The sequence below is a fragment of the Lineus longissimus genome, chromosome 2, assembly GCF_910592395.1.
Source record: "Lineus longissimus chromosome 2, tnLinLong1.2, whole genome shotgun sequence".
Lineage (NCBI taxonomy): Eukaryota > Metazoa > Nemertea > Pilidiophora > Heteronemertea > Lineidae > Lineus > Lineus longissimus.
The window spans coordinates 4889320-4909034 of record NC_088309.1 but is presented as its reverse complement, the minus strand read 5'-3'; the positions used below and the strand labels follow the sequence as shown (position 1 = coordinate 4909034).

The 19715-nt window shown below is 38.9% G+C and overlaps 2 protein-coding genes across 3 annotated transcripts; one reads left to right on the top strand and one right to left on the bottom strand.

Moving 5' to 3' along the window:
* Positions 1–91: 91 nt before the first annotated feature.
* LOC135502900 (monocarboxylate transporter 9-like) lies at positions 92–4239 on the bottom strand. Its single transcript, XM_064796091.1, has 5 exons — positions 4102–4239; positions 3271–3524; positions 2666–2809; positions 1029–2237; positions 92–490 (listed from the first exon to the last, which is right to left on the bottom strand). Exons 2-5 carry the CDS (start codon positions 3500–3502, stop codon positions 318–320), a joined length of 1758 nt encoding a protein of 585 aa, XP_064652161.1. The 5' UTR covers positions 3503–3524; positions 4102–4239; the 3' UTR covers positions 92–317.
* Positions 4240–5248: 1009 nt separating this feature from the next.
* On the top strand, positions 5249–19513 carry LOC135502861 (hepatocyte growth factor receptor-like). Of its 2 annotated transcripts, none has more exons than XM_064796016.1 (20): positions 5249–5376; positions 6111–7248; positions 7643–7849; positions 9570–9701; positions 10018–10197; positions 11163–11296; positions 11567–11723; positions 12019–12155; positions 12425–12640; positions 12902–13022; positions 13306–13551; positions 13841–13999; positions 14345–14597; positions 15144–15275; positions 15404–15487; positions 15937–16121; positions 16489–16598; positions 16785–16947; positions 17244–17380; positions 17525–19513. In XM_064796016.1, the coding sequence occupies exons 1-20, from the start codon at positions 5366–5368 to the stop codon at positions 17724–17726; spliced, it is 4104 nt and encodes a 1367-aa protein (XP_064652086.1). In that variant the 5' UTR covers positions 5249–5365; the 3' UTR covers positions 17727–19513. The 2 variants fall into 2 exon arrangements, with proteins under 2 accessions (XP_064652086.1, XP_064652095.1); XM_064796025.1 differs by having other exon boundaries at positions 5251–5282.
* The last annotated feature ends 202 nt before the right edge of the window (positions 19514–19715 follow it).

Sequence of the window (19715 nt, the reverse complement as noted above, 5' to 3'; positions counted from 1 at the left end):
TCCTACCCAATTGAATTCAGGCGAATCCATAGCTCCATAAAGCATTTCACTCGGACGGAAGTCAGAATGTTATAAATATATGTTTATTGCTCACTAAGGAATCAACACAAACATTACATTGTATTCAACAATTTTATCACGCTATCACAACTGAGATTAGAATTTGATTCCAGAAACTAATACAATCATTATAACAATCATCTACACATACTGACAAAATATCCAACTCAAACAAAGATGAAATTTCCTTGGGACATTGTGCCCACATGGCGCAATAGCTTTTCACTTAAAATACTATGTTTACACACATGTGGTCATCATACGCTAACTTCTGTAACAGCATCCTTCACTGAAGGCAGTTCCATCATTCTCCTTTGCTGACGAATGAACATGATGTTTTGACAGAGAAAGATGGAGCCTCCCACAGCAAGACAACAAGAACCAAAGTAGTAGGCTGGGTCGTAGTATCCTGTCATATCACGTAGCGCACCTGAAAGGAGAAAACAAACGTCAAACATCAAAAACTGACAACTTTTGTCAATCATGGCTTCCTTTGCCAGCTTGTCTGCTGAATTGAACTTCAACACGAGACATACTGTAGTTTGATTTCACTCCATTTTAAATAATTTGATGTATGGTCAATCACAGTTGGTCAACCATAGAGATTTTTGTTGGTACAACCATCAGTGTGATGATGCAGTGATTCATCGATGTACTGATACATTGCATGTCAACTCACAGTGCCTAGTTGGTTGATCACAAGCTAAAGCAACGTGCCACACACCAAAATTGCATAAGGTACTGTACTGTACAGTACTCCTGTTCAAACAACTCAAAATTCAAATACAGTTGAACATCTCTATTAAGAACACCATTGGGACTAAGAAATGCTGTCTTTAATAGGGAGGTGTCCTGTTTTCTGAGGTGAATTCAGTAGAAATGACCACTTTGGGATGAATTGCGGTGTTCTTGACAGAAAGGGTATCCTTAAGTTAAAGGCAGGTTCCACTGTAGTTTGTAATACACACCTCCAACTGATGGACCAATCAGAAGGCCGCCTCCATTGAAGAACATTGCCAGTCCAAGAGCATCTGAAAACCTGTCATTTCCAACAAGATCAGCAAGAATAGACGGCCTTTGAGCAACATATGTTCCGATGAAGAATCCAAATAAGATAGAAATACATATGTATTCTCCGGGTTCCTGAGCTGATGGGAATACTCCCACAATTATACTAATAATGAAGGGTAGAGCATTATATAAGTAACGTCTAACTGGTCGGATTCTTTTCATATCAAAAAAGAATCCAGCACTTAATCGGCCACACATGTCTGCTCCTCCGGAGTATGCCAACAACTGGGCAGATAACGCTTTTGGGTGACCTCGCGACTCAACTAGGGCTGGTATGAACGTCCTGATCAGCATATAACCCATGGTACAAAAGGCTAGGCAGAGTGAAAAGAAAAAGAAAGATGGTTCTTTAAGGAGCCTGAAGTCCACAATTTTCTTTCCTGACTTAGATTTTGAACTGCAGCACACTTTGGTGCAGCGGTTAGAATGACTATCACCCTCATTAGAAGAACTGCAACTGATTTTAAAATTTTGCTCCTTGCTGTCACTAGGACTATTTTTCACATCACTGCTAGACCTACATGTCTTTGAAATTTCTATATCACTGTCTATTTCATTTGAGCAAAGCTCAGTAGTTTTGAGATCATTTCCACAATTGGCTGTTGTCTCCAGATCACTGTCACTTTTGTAAATGTTTTCAGAATCAGATTGACTGATAAAATTCTGAGCTTCATCGTTTTTATGTAAACTAAGAGTATTTTCAAGAAGACTTGTAGTTTTTTGGCTGTCAATTTGAGAAGCCTCTATCAGATTACTTTCACCACCTTCGTCCACTAGATCCTTATCACAGGTAACAGATTGAGCAGTATTTGAATCATCGGAAGCATTTGGCAAAAAAACAGTCTTTTCTTCAACCGCCACTTCCTTGTTCTCCAAAGGTCGATATAATACTCCCGCCACTACCAGATTGAGTGAGAGCCCTCCCATAATCAGCATTGCACCAAAATACCCGTAGTTTTCCTGTAGAAATACAAAGACCAGAGGAAATACAAATTGTCCAACTCCAGCACCTGCTGTCGAGATTCCGTTGGCGACTGCCCTCCTCTTGTTGAAGTGGAGACCAACATGGATGATACTTGGAATGATAACGAAACAGCCTCCGCCACCTGCAATGAGGACAGCAAGTATGAGTTTAGCCTTGTAAATTTGGGCTGTGGGAAATCAGCATGCTAGGGAACTAAAAATACCAAAGGAGAAAGATAAATATAAAAAACCTGTACAACGACTTAGTAGAAGCTAATTGAGAAATACTGCAAGACGAAAAAGTTGCCTGGTTGGGGTATCCCACTAAAAAAACTTCAAACCCAGGATTCAAACCCAAGTCTACTAGGCTGAAGTCACAGCTGTATGAGGAGCTCCTTGATGGGCAGATTGTCTCTCAGGAGACCTATGAAAAGTCTCATATCTTTTGGTTTCCTGAAGAAACTTGTTGAACATCGAATAGAATGGTCACCTCTTGCTGCAAAGGACTTATGAGTACTATATTGCTTTCAACCACAATTGATATTCTTTAGATTAAACATCATCTACTCACCAACAAGGACGGTCCATGTCAAAAACATGTACTCGACATTTGGAGGAAACGCACAAAGGATGACGCCAACGGAGACAACAAAGGAACCAATAATCACAACTTTACGAGTAGAGATGCGATTGACTGCTGTGCTTGCCACAGGCCCTGAAGAGTCAAATGAAAAATATCCATATATTAGTACAAAAAAACCCATTGTACTCATAGGACGAAGGTTTGTTAACTTCTCATCAATCTCAAGTTGATGAAGGTCCAATGTCAGCTTGAATGAAAAGATTTCTTGTGTCGAGGGTGGCTCTCCCCAGCTCAATCAAGGCAGATCCACACTGACAAGATTATTGTGGGGTGCAGTGGTGTATTGGCCATGTTGTTGAACTTTCAATCAAAAGGTCATGGGTTTCAACCTTACCGGCCTGGTCTCAGCTTTGTCCTTCACAGGTCGAGCTCAGATGTGACCCCTGTCATTTCAGCACGAGGAGTGCTGAAATGACAGCAGCCACTTAATACCCTATAGTGCTTCTGTGGAGACCTATAGTGACAGCTGTTATGAAATTCTTTAGTACAGACCTACAGATTTCTTTTGGGTCAATTCAGAAGAACCATGTTACCTAGCCCAAACCGGAGAGCACTAGAGACTCCATGTATTGATGCGGTAAGTGCAGCACTTCCTCCAAATCTCTCAATCAGGTATTGATAAATCAGACCATATGAGGTGGCTAATCCAGTAATTAGCACATGGACCAAAGCACAACCCAGGACAACCATCCAGCCCCAGCCTCCATCAGGAGCAGATGGCCTCTTCTGATTCTCATCTCTTGTTACGGTATCTGGAATTGACATGTCACCTTTCAGTCATGTCAGTCTGCAACAAGAAATAGTGGGAAAAATCAATCAATCAATCAATAAAAATCAAGCTTACTGCTTTACCAAGTAACCAATTATAGTAATGACGGAATGATGTAGCGTCAAAGACAGAGGTGGACCCCAGCTGAGGGGTTGATTCTGTGACATCAGACAAGGGAGAACTGGTATCAAATTAGCCATCCAGGTCAAATCACGGTCAAGGTCAACCGTAACTGAACATGGCAGTTGCCTGAGTTGGCCTGCGCCTGGGATGTTTGGGTCGATGGGAATCATTGCATATTGCATTGAAGAAGCAGCAGACATAGCCGGCCGAGGCCGTGGCAGTTCTGAAAAATGGCCTTTATAGCCAAGATCATGTTAATGAATTATGAGAGCATTTTCATGATATTATCCAAAGAAGGGAAGTGTCCTTCCTTTCTTTATCATATCCTGTGATGTGGACATACATAGGCTATAGGCCTAGGCCTACATCATTTTTACAGGCTACATGTCTACAAAAGGTAACATTCATATCTCAAACATCTGACCTCATGACCTGTCTTCTGTTCATACTTCATGACCGGATCTCTTCTTACCTCTACGGTATTCTACTCTATGTTGCTGGCATTGACATTAATTTTATTATCATCACTGGTCCCATCAAGGGCCACACATTATCTACTGTACTTCTCTAATTCTAATTCTAACTCAGCCTTTCATTGCGAAGTCCAAACTGGGTTCATGTTGGGAAATCCCTTTTCTCAGGGGAATTCCCAGGTCAAAGGTCTCGTTAGGTAGTTTTTCCCAAATGTACGCGATGATGACGTGCCCCATAAACAGGACGTAACATCTATTTTAAAATGCGTTTCCAAAGTGAACGTATGAGGACAGCCCATTTGTGTCGTATATCACTGGAAACGCCCGATTCCCCTGATTCTGCAGGATGTTAAATTGGGCATTTTATTTCTTTGCCATGTGAGGATAATTCTTGGAATGTACAGCAATAAATATTCAAAAGAAAACGATTTAAATTTGCTTTTCTTCTTTACTAGTTTGGTTGTTCTGCGACACTTCAATTCAACTAGTATTGTTTTAAATATTGTCATGCATTTAAACCGACAAACTGGTGACCCAATAATGAGATGTTCAGCATGTGATGCACTGAATGGGTTATCACCAGTATGAATCCAAATCTATCAGATGACCTCAATCGTTGTATGGTTTACATTGAATTCACACTGAATGGTTTACGATCATTAGTATGAATCCACATTTCTCAGATCACCTAAATCACTTTCACATTGAATGGTTTTTCACCAGTATGACTATGAATTCATATCGACAAGTTCATTATGGTCGTAAGTTCAGATGCAATCTTGACACTAGAGGCGCTGATTTCGTTCCTTAACACATTTTTAATTTCGGCACTGGGGCAAGTTTGGTTCCTGATGGCCACAATCAAATTTGAGTTCATATTGAATGGTTTATGGCTTGTCAAGATGATACAGGTCCTGAGAAGCAATAAACAATTAAGATATTTGTGAAGGACTCTATGATTTGAGGGACTATCTTTCACTTTACACCACCCATGCACTATGTACACAATGTGCAGCTGATGTACCGTGGTCATCCCCATCTATTTATAGACTTCCGCCCCAGTGACGCATTTACTCCAAATCCCAAAACGAGGCCTCACCACAGAATTGGGGTACCAAGTATGATCAGCCAACAAGCGAGAACGAAGGATAACCCGGAAGTGAACACCGTGCATGTTTTCGTACGAAGAAAGTGTTGACAAACAACGCTTTTTCACAACTTTGATGTCAATTTAATGATTATCTAATATTCATTGAAATTTTCATGCATCAACAGTTAGTTTGCATGTCTTTTTCCTATTGTTATGTGTTGTTTAGCCAATTAAATCTGTTGTTATATTTTCATGTTCATGTTGATACTACTAAAATAGATAATAGGCCTATATACAGTGTGTCTCCGAAAAGGTGGAGTCAAACTCTGTTCTGATTGAGTGTTATCACGTTGATGGTTTATGGGCAAACGTGGAACATCTCATCCACAAAGCCTAATATAAATTTCAACATTGCCATTTTGTAGAGCCCATTATACAAATACTATGAATACCAAGTTTAAACAAATTTGTATTCATAATAACTGCACCACTACGGCATTGTGTATTTATGGTGGATTTCCATTTAACTGGACCACCAGTAACGGCGTAACCCCTTTAAGTCTAAAGAAATCATGAGATCAGTGGGGAGACGATAACTCCTTGGCCCTGGCCTTTAGAGGACAATAGTACTTTCAAAAGAAGAAAAAACAATCAGAAAATTTGCTGTATACAGGGCCATCACGTTAAAGATCCTTGTCAGTGTCATGGTAGTATTTTATTTGTATATTTGGCTAATGACAACAACTTTTGATCAGAAAATGGTTTGAAAAACCTTGTGTTCAGTACAATATTCGTAAATCGTGTATAGGTCATTTTGTTTTGATTAAAAATGCGATGTAATAATGCAGTAAAATATGGGGCATACCTAGGCATTGCTTAATATTTTCATTTCAATAACTGTATCATTGACTGTTTCAGAATCATGATGCTGCTTCTCATCTTCATCTGCTGTGTGGTGTCTGTCTTGGCAAGATTTGAGTTCAGTGCCGACACCTCTTTGAAAGACTTCAGTTTCCAGAAAATTGCCATGGACAAAACATCAAAAACTGATCATGAAATATTTGTTGCTGGAACAAACCGACTCTATCGCTTGGATGCCAACTTGTCTTTGGTGGAGGAGTTTGTTACTGGCCCTCAGTGGAATAATCCAGATTGCCCCGCACCGCCAGCAATTTGTAGCAAACCTTTAAAACTCATGAACAATGACCCAAAGATTCTCGCAACTGATGACAAAACAGGGTCTTTGCTCTTTTGCGGATCTGTCCACCAGGGTTTGTGTACCCGACACAGCGTGAAGAATATTACAAACGCATCAGTATTTGATGGGAAGATTCTTTCTAATCTTGCAGGAGGAAGTCTTGCTAGTATTGGCTTCTTTGCTCCATGGGTATGTAATACAGATAACAAAACCTATAATATCACTCTCACCGCATTCTTTGTTGCCATGACATATGACTCTAGACCAAATGACTTTTTCCCAAAAGCAATTTCATCCAGGCGTTTAAGATCTGCAGTAGATCAAGGCTTCTATTTGCAGTACCTCGGAATGAATGCTGCATTCAGCAAGTACTCAGGAGTTGATATTCATAAAGATTACAGAAGTTCTTTCATTGTGAATTACATTCATGGATTTGAAAATGCAGGGTTTATTTATTTCCTTGCTGTTCAACATGACTTGGAAGATATGGAGGAGTATTATACCACTCTTATTCGCATCTGTGCCTGTGATCGGGAATTCATTTCTTATACAGAGGTTCCATTATCATGTTCTAGTCCTAGTACAGGCGAGGATTATAATGTGGCGACTGCAGCATATCTTGGTGACCCTGGTGCAGATTTGGTCCAAAAGACAGGAAGTAAAGACAAAACATTATTTGTGACGTTTGGTCGAAATAGTTCAAAGGGACAGGTCCCAGACCCTGGTCGAGGTTCAGTGATCTGCGGCTACACAATGAGTAAAATCGAAATAGAATTCCAAGATGCACAGGCTGGTTGCTACACTGGACGAGGACGGATACTAAAGTGGATTGAGAAGTATGAAAGTTGCAAAATTGATGTGAGTTATCAAGTAGTAATGTTTCTATTCAAGAAATCCTTAGTATTCCTATTGCATTCTACACTTTGTAATATATAACTGAAAATCCTTCTGCCATACATGTCTTAGCACATTTTTTTGTGTCTTGAAGGAATTTGTCCTGGTATTAGGTGGACTGTTTGGCTTCTTTCTAATGTTCTAAGTTCACATCAGAATTCTTGTAGATTGAAATGACATATCCACAAAAGAAACACATGCACACTTCATAAAGAAAACATTGATATGACACCAAGCAAGGAACCTCAGGTGCATGCCAAGGTAATGGAAGATAGGGGAATGCATGGACTTTGCATCCTATCACTATATGAGAACAAGATGAGGAGAATGCCTGATTTGTTTCTTTTCTGATTTTCAGAACAACCTGTACAATGTGATAAGAAACGATCGAAGATTCTGTGGGAATTCAAAGAACAAAGCCATTGGAGGTGTCCGAGCGATTGCCTCAAATGTTAAAGTAGAAACTTCACAGTTTCTGACTGCCATTGCTGTTGTGACATATCCACCAGTTACTAAGACTTTGACTGTGGGAGTCCTTGGAACCAGCCAAGGAAAGATGCTGAAGGTAAGGGCAAGGGAAGTCCAGGTCAAAGTACTTGAGTGCAGAAACGCCAAAGAGGACATGAAACGTATGTTTAGGTGAAAAAGTTTGTGGCATGGAGACTTTCAATTCAAGATCTTAGAATGCATACAATAACTAGTATAGAGTGCTGACCAGGAAATACTGAATTAAGTTTTTGGACAGATTTATTCAGGTCACATCCCCAATATTATTAGATCATTAAAGTGGATGGAAGTGACTTCACTTGGATTTTGAGAACTTGAGTAATATCATGACATCCTTCATTTACCAGACAGGATATACCAGAATGTACACATCACAATGGGATCTCTAAGAGGGATCATTCATTTACTCTACTTTCACCGATCTAAGATCAGTTCTATTAAATTCAAGCTGGATATTTTGATGCATGTGGTCGTTCAATCCATTAAACATGTTCAATTTGGACAATGAGTTGGGGATACTCAGTTGCCTGATGGCCATGTCTCATATTCTGGCTGGACTTTTTTTGTTTATGTAGCAATTGATCAACTGGTATTAGATTGGTGAAACTGGAGTGTGTATACATGTACATCTCTGTGGGTAATTTTAAGTTCACTTTGTTCTCTATATCATGTATTTGGTTCAGTCAATGGCAGTAGCAATATTTTTTTAAATGACCAATTAGCAGCTCTGTCATGCTGGCCTACTGGATTATTGTATACAGATTAGAACAATTGTGTAGTGCATACTCCATTGTCATATGCCTACCATGTATGACCTTTACGTCTGTAAGCGTGGACAGTATCAAGGAAAACTGCTGCGCCAACAGAACTCTAACTGAAATGATCTCAAAAGGGTCACTTGTCAATGTAAATTTTAATGGAACACAAATATAAATTAACACCGAAATTACTCGGTTACCGCCAGATATTCATCCCCCGTGACAAGCTTTATTGGTTGACAAAATGTCGACGCACCAATATTACAACATACATGTCAGTTGTGTGACAACAAGTTTGGGCAAAAACAGCTACATGTATTGCAACACTGAAATAAGTCTTCCTTTACTGGAAGGGTTAACTCTTGAGGAACTGAGATAAGAGTAATTGATGATTTTAATTATGTCTTGAAAATAATTAGTCATTGTTACTATGAAATTACCATGGGATCTGGGTCATATGGAGTTAATATCAATTGATTGAAATGATACATTGTAATGAGAGTTCTCATGGCTTTATTAAAACTGTTATTATAGATGATGCCATTTTCCAGTTTACCCTTCACTATTTTCATATTATTTTCCTTTCAAAACAATATAAAGTAGGCCTCTATCTAGGCCTCATCCTGAGAATCAGGGCTTTTTCACTGCTACCTCATGTTGAAAACGACTAGTTTATGCGAGGGTGTGTAGGCATGGGACTTTCTATTGTACGTGCTCTCTGACATTGATGGGCCTCCTAAATCTTGTCTGTAGTGTAGTTGTACCTTTAAAACTGTAAAAAACATACCATAGAAAAATTTAGTGGTTCGATCACCCTTCTTGCCATGAGGCTAAACTTAATCTATCTACCTATCTATCTATCTACCTATCTATCTGTCTGACAGCCATGCGGCCATTGGGGCGACCATGTACTGTTGATTACGTGGCACCATAGTTGCCCATCCTCTGTGAAGTGGATTAGATCTCCAGTGCTTTTTCCCTAAACTTGATAACGAGCCCAATTCATTTCTTTTTGTCCAGCTGATCCTAAATGGTACCCAGAGTAAACCTTATGCAAATATACCCCTTGACGTTTCATCTAACGAACCAATCGGCAGAAGTCTTGTTGTTGACAGCAAGGAGGAATCGGTTTATTTCCTATCGACGAGAAAGGTGAGGTTTAGTTTTAGTCCAACCATGAATTGTTTAAATAATGACTCGCTGCAAACGCCTAGTGTGATCCCTTCTCCACATATGGCACGAGTGGATGTTTCATGCACTTGGCTAGGAGGCAATAGCTAATAGGAGGGAGGTTCTCCATGACCAAACTGTCGTCATTGAAAACTATAATTATTGTATACACAGTGCGTAGTGTGGTAGAACTAACAGAGTCATAATGAACGTCTCCAGCACAATGGTTCTCAGATATTTCTCATAGTTTTTGCAGGGTTTCCCAAATATTTATGCATTTTAGTCCTGTTCTCATCAGGTCGTGAAGTTCCCTGTTCATAGTTGTGGCATTTACAATGAGTGTTCGATATGTGTAACATCGGGAGATCCCCTCCATTGCGGCTGGTGCCGTGGCAAATGTACGACTGAAGAACAATGCGCAGCTACTGGACTCAGAGCTGATTGGTCAACAGACAGCTGTAAGCCTGTCATGTATGACGTAAGTGAAATTTTAGTTTCTCTGCATGTTACGTGTTTTGTTTGGTGCTTTCAATTTCACACAGTTTTTGTTTTGTTATTTTGTGCGTCTTTTACTAAACATCTGCAACATTCACAGTTTAGGAGTTAACTACTGCAGAACTTGAGGCTAAGCACCTGGACTTGGTTGTTCAAAAGCGAATTGTTTTTAACAGAGTTGTTAATCTCGACATTAAAGATTCTACTGGGATTTACTGAAAGTAATAACGTCTTCAACCTAACATGATCATTCAGAGAACATGTATTCTGCGCTTTTGAACAACAGGGCCCAGGTCTGTTAATCAGTAACATTCAAGGGCAGGGGGCATGTAGATGAGTGCTCGTGTGTGCAGCTGTGTCTAACCAAAGAATCGTAATATATTTGTGGTCGGGATATTATCTTTTTAAAGAAGAGATAGGTTGCTACACAGAAAATTCATCAAAAAAAGGAATGTTGGTTTGTGGAGAGACTGCACTTGTCGGAAAATGACTCCCTTTGTTAAGAACTGCATGTGCATGTTGTATGGCATTGTGACAAAACCCCATTTTACTTCAAATCAAATTGCTCGGAAATCTTTCCAATGCATTATTGAAGGGGTCACTGCAAGAACGCAGTAACCTACATTTTTGTTATTTTGAGAGATACAGGTTGCACAAGGTGGGGGTGATCCTGCCAAAGGTTGAACCCATGACCTCCTGATTATGTGGACAGGGACGGCAGTCAGACAAACAAAATCATCCAACTATTCCAGCTGTTCTTTTTGATCTGAATAGTGATGTTACTAATGTCTCTATACATTGCAGCATGCATGCACTAATTTATTAGCTTAACACAAGCCAAATTTGGCTTGACTGTAACTACTTTTGTTTGCTAATTGCATGCTTTTGATGTTTGTTTTATTCGTATTTTCGTTTTTTTCTTGTCCTGCTTTGCTTGGGGGCTTGTAGTTCACACCAAAAGCCGGTCCGTTCCAAGGAGGTACTGAGCTTGTGATACGTGGTAACAGCTTCGGTTATGAGGCAAAGATTAGTATTGAAATTGGCGGCGTTGTGTGTGCAGTGCAGTCCAAGAGCAACAGAGAGTAAGTGTGTTACCTTATTATGTGATTTAATGATAGTCTGCAAGCGCAGGGATCCAAGAAGGGGAGCAGAAGTCACGTGTTCCACCTTACTTCAGAATATCTTTGAAATTTACCATGAGGTTTTGAAAGTTTGAAAAGTTATTTGAAATTCACCAGGATTTGAGTTTGCAGAAAGGATGAAATTTTATTAAAATCATGTAACTATCTGGTTATTTTAGGACTGTCTTCCGCTATCCACTCATTAGTTAAAGTTAACTGTATTTGTTCCAGGGTGTCATGCATTACAGGTGCTGTTAAACATCCATTTGAGGGGGACATCAAAATGGAGGTGATTGATCGCACAAAGACTGTCTTTAGTTACATCATTGAAGGGAGGATATCCTCATCTGAGATGATATCAAATGGAGTTAAGAGGTTTCTGTACCAGGTATGCGATTTCATAATTATGATCATTCTGTTACTGCTACTTGATTTTGATTTCATTAAAAGAATTTGTCATCTGCCTGTCATCCATGATAAATACTTGCCTCAGTGACTGTATTGGAGGTTGCCTTTAAAACAAGCTTACTCGAAATCAGTCGTTGACAGGTACAGCCTCAAAACAGTCCATCGTGCCTACCTATGAGTCTCTCAAATGCAATCATTGTGTCAATATAACTTGCAGCAAGTTCAATACTTATATCTTGTTCAATGGTCAGGTTGTAAATTGACTCTTTTTTCAGGAACCTGCTGTGACTGGTGTCCATCCACCCCACGGGCCAATGTCAGGAAACACTAACATCACCATCACTGGACACATGTTGGATATTGGCTCCATCATTCAAGTTTTTATCGGGGAGAACACTTGTAAGCAAATCAGGTAAGACCTTCGTTTGACTGTTTGTCAGTATTCTATTTTTTACGAAGAAATACTTTTCCACTTGGGTATTGGTGATACTGTTCCTCCAGTTTTGATGTCAGGCACAGTTTGATTTGCAGCAATTGTTCTCCATGAGCCACTTGTCAATGCACCAAAAAAGAAGTGCCACGTTTCTGTAGAGGTGTTAAATATGACTCAAAAAAAGATCTCACATGATTTCTGTCGCAGCGATCTTCAAACAGTAACTTATCTTAATATTCATGTTTCAGAGAGGCCTCAAATTCTACTCATATTGTATGTGCCACTCAGAAATGGATCAATAACACTGGATTGCCGACCATTGTCAAGCGATCAGCCGCGCCAGTGATGGACACATTACCAATCAGGATCAAGATAGATGGCGCCACCATTAAAACTGGTTTCGTCTTCAGCTACACAGCTGATCCAGAGGTGTATGACATTTTCCCAAGAGAAAGTATGATTAGGTGAGAGTAATGCCAAACAAGTATTGGTGATTTCTCCTTGTCCATGTCACTTTAAAAAGGTGGACCTAGTGTCAACAGTCAACTATTGAGGTAAATGGCTATTTTGACTCTCAGATGCTTATATTATATCATTCTGTTGTTCGTTATACCTGACCCTATGCCAGGGCAGGTTGATGTAGAAATGTGTGTGTGTGGTGATTACCGTACAAGAAATCTATCAGTTTCTTGATTGATAAATAATGATATATTTATATATTTCAGTGGTGGACGAGATATAACAGTCAAGGGAAAGTATCTTGATGTGGTGCAGGATCCAAGGTTGGGGATCTTGATGAATGAGCTGAAACCAGATGGAGAGCCTGATGTCCAGTCATTTCTCTCCGTATGTATCTCTTTTTTACTGTCATATGAAGGTAACTCACCTCTCTTGATCTCCAGATTGAGCACCCTTTCTCTATTGGACACTGATTTTGCCAATCATACAGGAAGTTACTCTGTTATATTCTGACGACTGGCATGAAATCAAAAACTGTAAACCCTCCCAATTCAAAGGGAATCTCTCGATGTGAAATGGGACGATAAGAGACCAGACCAACACGATATGATTGGGTCATCAATCACTCTTGCACTTGTTACTTAATACTGCCTCATCTTTTCATTTCCAGCATTGCACAGCAGAATCAACTGGTGAAGTCATGGTGTGCCCGAGTCCAAAAGTGAAAAAACCGAATGACACCAGACCTCTGATGGGTAGCATTTGGCTCCTCATGGATGGTGTAGCCAAGTTGCGTGATTTAGCCTCATCTAATCCTAGTATAAGTCAGATGATGTATTTCCCTGATCCTGTTTTCTTCAAGTTCAAGGAGACACGTTTATTTGATTTGGATTCTGAGACACATCTACAAATCCAGGTAATAAACTTTAATTCAATCTTTGATTGAGTACAGCGTTTAAAGGGAAACTGATGCAGCTTCATGCAGTGGCAACACTCATAGGCTGTATTTTTCCTGTCCTGGCCAGTGGGTCATTGAATTGAATCAACTTATGAGAATAAACAAAAAATAAAGATAGACTTCATATGAAATGAAATTGAATAAAAGTGCTTACATAGTGACATATACTTGTCTCTATCAGTTTAAGTTGATTGATAGTTCATTTTGTTTTGTTTCATTCATTTCATGTTGTAATTCGTATTTTCAGGGTAGAGATCTGACCACAGCAAACACCAAAGATGATGTTGCGGTAGTTCTAGGTAATCATGGCTGTAATGTTACAGAACTGAGTGATGTGCTTCTGAAGTGTACGCCACAGAATAAACCCCAGACCATTAGTGAGAATGAACCAAATCGCAAAGTTGAGGTAGGTTTTTGATGCTCAGTGTAATGGTGTAGTACTGGAAGCTCGCTTCTAGACAGAACGTACCCCTTTTTACCGAGAACAACTGCAACTGGTCCAGTTCTGTCCATTTTCATTTGATATAACTTTTTGAGGAAGTACATGTATAAGTTATGTCATTTTTTTGGGCTGCGTAGTCATCTTTACTTTATTGTGTACTTTAATAGTTTCCGCCGCCAAATAGTAAAGAAAAAATTATGAAGTTCGTGAGCAAGTCTATGGCTGTATGTAACACACAGCACTCAAAATGAATTGTTTCACTCCCTGTATAGCATCGTACATCTTCTCTCAATCTGTGTTTATTTCCAGGTATATGTTGGCAATTTGCAATATGATATTGGAGCAGTGAAATATGTGGATAATTCAGTGACATTGCCTCTTCCTGTTTGGGCCATCATCATCATCGTCATCATCCTCCTCCTCCTGATAATCATGATCGTCGTCTTGGTCCTGGTACTGAGGCGGAAGAAGTATAAGAAGAAGAGGACGCCGTCTGGTGGTGCTGGGTATTCTACGCGAGAAGAAAGAGTCATGTTCACAAGGTCAGGTGGTGATGATAATGGTAGGTGTATTTTTGTGGCAGAAGTTTCTGGGTCATTTAAAACACTCACTGTGACTACAGTAATGAACGGCAGTGTTGTTTGCCCAAACAATCTAACTTTGGTATACATGTAAACATCAGTAATGGCGAACTACAATTTTTGGTGTCATTTAACAGACTTACTCATCTGAAGACTTCTGTAACCCCCTTTTCTGCTCCTCTATGTGTTTGTGAGAACATCCATTTCAGATTTTACTTTCATTTATTTCTGCCAATGGATGCATTTTCTTGTGATAAAACTAATGATTTTAACATTTGTCGGGCCCCTTATGTTTGTGATTTTTACCCCCTTTCACAAAAGATATAAGAATTCACAGTATTTCTTTGGTACTTTGTATTGGTATTGGGGAGTGGGTAAAAGAGCATTGATGATGTCTTTCTAATTGTGACCTGACTGAGTTTGTGAAGAAATAAACAATTCATGTAAAGATGATCACTGGTTTTAATTAGTTTAAAACTCGATCCTTCTGTGGAAAATCAAGCTGAAGTTATTTGATTGTTTTCCAGATTACATCACTCCAAATAAAGCCGCTGGATCAGCCAGGAAGAAATATGAGCTGGATGAAGTCACAAGTATGCTGATTGAGTCCATATTGATAAAGCCGGAGGACTTGCATATTGAAGATGTCATTGGAGAAGGTACGAGTGTCTTCGATTTACATTGGAAAGCATGATATACCTATCAGATTTACTCAATTTCCGAGAAAATGATGCTTCGATCTGTGTTTGAGTGATTGTTATTTGTGATAGTCTGGTTTTAATTGCAGGTCACTTTGGATGCGTGATGAAGGGTTACTTGTATGAAGATGGCAACAAAGAAGACCGAACAGTTGCTGTCAAGACAATGAAGAGTGAGTTAAAAGTATCATAAGCAATGATCTTTTTCAAAGGAGACTGTATTATGTTTTGAGTTAACTTGGTGAATAGCACCGTAAGTTATATGACATTTTTCAAAAAGGCTCAAGGCCTCAGCACATGTTCGAGGGCTGCACCATTGTGTTCATTTTCTGCTGTCTCTGATTGGGACAGTTTGTGCGTAATAAGGATAAATTTTTTTTTATAATTGTGCATTAGAAAAATGATAAGACAATTTTAGGCTGTTTGGTTAACATCTCATTATCTTCTTTGTGTTGAGAAGAATAACAATTAACATCGAATCTCCTCTGTCTGATCAGAAAAAAGTCACTCTCAATCAACCCAATCAACCCAATGGTTCAGGGGGCATCCTTGGCTACGTGAAGTAGGCACGTGCTTTCCTTAATAGGTGCAAGAGATTTTGATATTCTTGATGTTTCTCTAGGCTCTGCTGACGAGGAACAGGACGTCGGCGGCTTTTTAAAGGAAGCATTGATCATGAAAGATTTCCACCATCAGAATGTTCTCCAGCTGATTGGTGTTTGCATTGAAGAAGATGGCACGCCGTTAGTTGTACTGCCATTCATGGCTCATGGTGATCTGCTCTCTTTTATCAGGAACGAAAAGAATGTAAGTTCCATTATAAAAAGTTTCCCTTTAGTAGTTGATATGAAACTTGGGATTAAGTAACTCTCTACTGTGGAACTCTCTATTGTGAAGACAGTGTATGTTAAAGGACAATTTTCTCCTGCAACATCACCTGGAGTCTGGTGGTGTAGTGGTAAGAGAAGGCGTACCGAGCTCCTGTCTGACTTGTCAAACTTCGAAAACTTTCTCTTTACTGTATCTGGAATCTCAAACACACTTGCGTTGTATATAACATTTTATATGCCTGGTCAAAGCAAGAATCACAGGTTCATATTTGGCACCAAAAAGGGAGTCACAATGGTACTGTTTTACTTGTCTCAGAACTCTGAACATAACTTATTCTTTACAGAATCCTACTGTTAAAGATCTGATTGACTTTGGCATCAGTATTGCTTCTGGAATGAACTATCTCTCCCAACTGAAGTTTGTGCATCGTGATCTGGCTGCAAGGAACTGCATGTAAGTTGAGTGTAAGAGCTGATGACTTCATTCAATTATTGAAGCGCCCATCAGTCATGGAGACCCTTGAATATCAACACATTTCCTTGGCCTAGTTGGTCATCTCGAGGCAAGTCTGTCATCTGAATTGTTAGATGCTGCCCCTCTGAAGACATGATATCAAACCTGATCTTGCCAATATTTTAGGTTGGGTGACAACAATGTGGTGAAGGTGGCCGACTTTGGCTTAGCGAGAGATATTTATGAACAATCGTACTACAAGTCCAGTGACCAGAAGATGAGGCTGCCTGTGAAATGGATGGCGATAGAATCATTTGAGAAGAATGCATTCAGTACAAAATCCGATGTGGTAAGGACCTGAAATGGATAACTTTTGGTCTTATTTTTAATTTTCTATCTTTATAACACTATCTACATGTACCACATTTTAAAAGAAATGGACTCTAGTGCTTTGAAGTAGTAAATAGGACTCTGTCTGCTTGACTTTGATATCGGTATTATATGGCTTCTGACCTCATGACAGAACACATCCTGAATGACTCACTCTTGATTACCAGAGCTTAAAAACAGCGGAAATAGTAACAATTATCATATTCTTATACATGTAATGACTGTTATTAAATTTCATTGTGTTTCTTATTACAGTGGGCATTTGGTATCGTAATGTGGGAGTTGCTGACACGAGGGGTGACACCATACCCCGAGGTCGATAACTGGGATATCTTGAGATACCTTAGACAAGGACGGCGTCTGCCACAGCCTTCATTCTGCCCTGCTCCTCTGTAAGTTAAATCAAAAACCGATACTTCATTCAAATTAATGAAGTAATTGGTTTTGGTTTAGGCCAGACCTACATGTAATAATATGCTGTTTTACAATGACCTGTTTTTAAAGATTTTAAAGATTGCTATTCTCAATACTTTCAGGTACGACATCATGATGGAGTGTTGGTCAAGGAATCCTGAAGATCGTCCTACATTTGAAGATATCGCTCGAGATATCAAGGCAATGATCACGAACCTGGAGAAGAAGCAGCAGAAACAAACCAAAGAGCGTGGTAATATCTACTATAACGTGCCAACTTCAGTTACCGATTATATCTACCACGATGGCAAACAAAACGTATGAGAGAGAGATGATTCAGAATGAAGTCCAGCTTTTTATAGTATTGATGGACTTGATGACAGGCCAGTCTGACAATGACAATCCAAAAAGCAGTAAAAAATAGGTGCTACGAGTGTTATTGATTTTTACACCTACTCGTGCATGTATCTTTTCACTGGTTGCTGGACATGGAATCTTATGACTTGACCATGCCTGTGAATTGTACAGTTTTTGTGGGTACATTGGACAGTTGATTGGGTTAGCTATTAGGTGAGTGTAAAACGGTACCGGTACTTGCATTTGTGAGCTTACTATGACAGGAAACAGTGACAGTATTATTATCTATTTACATTGTCTACATGATTGTCTAGCTTGTTGGACCATTGTTGTCTAGTCAATGTCAAGCAGTGAAGTTTATTAGGCTTGTTCCATGTAGTTTGATTACCAACAGTATTTCATAGTTCACTCAATCCATTATTGTAGGTATAGAATGATTTTTGGCTATGTTTCTCTCAGTGGAGTCGGAGTCAGTATTTTTTTACGTATTTGAAGATGTGATATTACAGAATATTTCGTCTGGTGCTTCTCATTTACAAGAAAATGAGGATAATGGTTTGAGACATTAATCAAAACTTTATTTAGCCAAACAGTGATTATTCAAGAAAAGTGCTCATTTTAGAAATGGTGCTCAAAAACTTGTCAATGTAATTTTGTTTGTGTGATACCTCTTGTTAGTCAAGCAAATTATGAATATATTGACAATGCTCCATTCTGTTAAATGCATTATACTTCAATAACCAGAATATTGTATGATTACTTTTATTTACATGTATGTTAAATTGTCATTGAAGTTTGTATGAGCTTAATCTTTTTATTTGCGCGTTTCCAGTGACTCATGCTGAGGAAATCAGGGATTATAACGTTCCCTTCTCTGGCCCTCACAAAAATCCTTGAGACATTTTCCCCCATTTATAGGGTTCTTCTGATTGGTCAATAGCTGATTGGATGTCCCCAGGCCAAATTCCTGATTGTGTTAATTTGCGAATGGTTTCACAGAGCTCATTTCGATTTGAGTGAACAATTGTGGGCAGATCAAAAGTTTAACCTACATGTATATATGTATCTCCTCTCGGTTGTGTCCTTTTAACAGTGGAGTTCCTTTAACTGACAAATTTAATGAATGAATGATTGTATATAATGATAGAAAAAAAGAAGGCATTTGATATGTGATATTGCTATTCCAGTATGGTACGATATTCAAGACTATTTGTTAGGCAATACTCTCAAAGTCTCATGGACACTTTGTTTACTTCCCTAGGACACAATATATATGAAAATGACTATTTTACTACTTGTATTGGAGTTGCCTGCTACGAGAGAACAAATAAGTTAAAACCCACTACAGGTGTTCGTAGGTCAAAGATTACATCAGGCCACCAGGATTGCAGGAAGTTTTCTTGCTTATTAGTGTACAGGTAGAGCATTATCACTGTGTATGTGTAAAAAACAGGTTACATTTCTTACAAAGGCTTGAATTCAGTTTGAATAAGTTTTAATTTAGTTTGATGCATAATTTTAATGTTAATTGCCAAATTCTCTATTCAGATATATTTTTTATCGATTTTATGATTAAAATTGAAAAGAGGGAATAAAAATTTTGTTGAACTAGGAATTTGATTTTGAGAAAAGATAAAGAATCAATTTGAATAAACTATAATTGGATATTTTTATCCTTGCAATGTGATTTATATTTCACAGTTTTATATCATACAATACTCCTGCAGACCTGCTCATCAAATATATTTTGATATCATCAAGAAGATTAGTTTGTATTTCTTTTTTTAGCTCAGCTGACAGAGTCAGCAGAGCTAGTCAAATAGCTATTCGTTTGTGATCCCATCAGACAATCATATTTGCGGTCATTCGTGTGGGAAGATGAGATGGCTTCTGGCAGTGCTGAATCTGTTTTGAAAACTAAAGGCATTATTTCTATCAAATTTCCTTAATTTCATA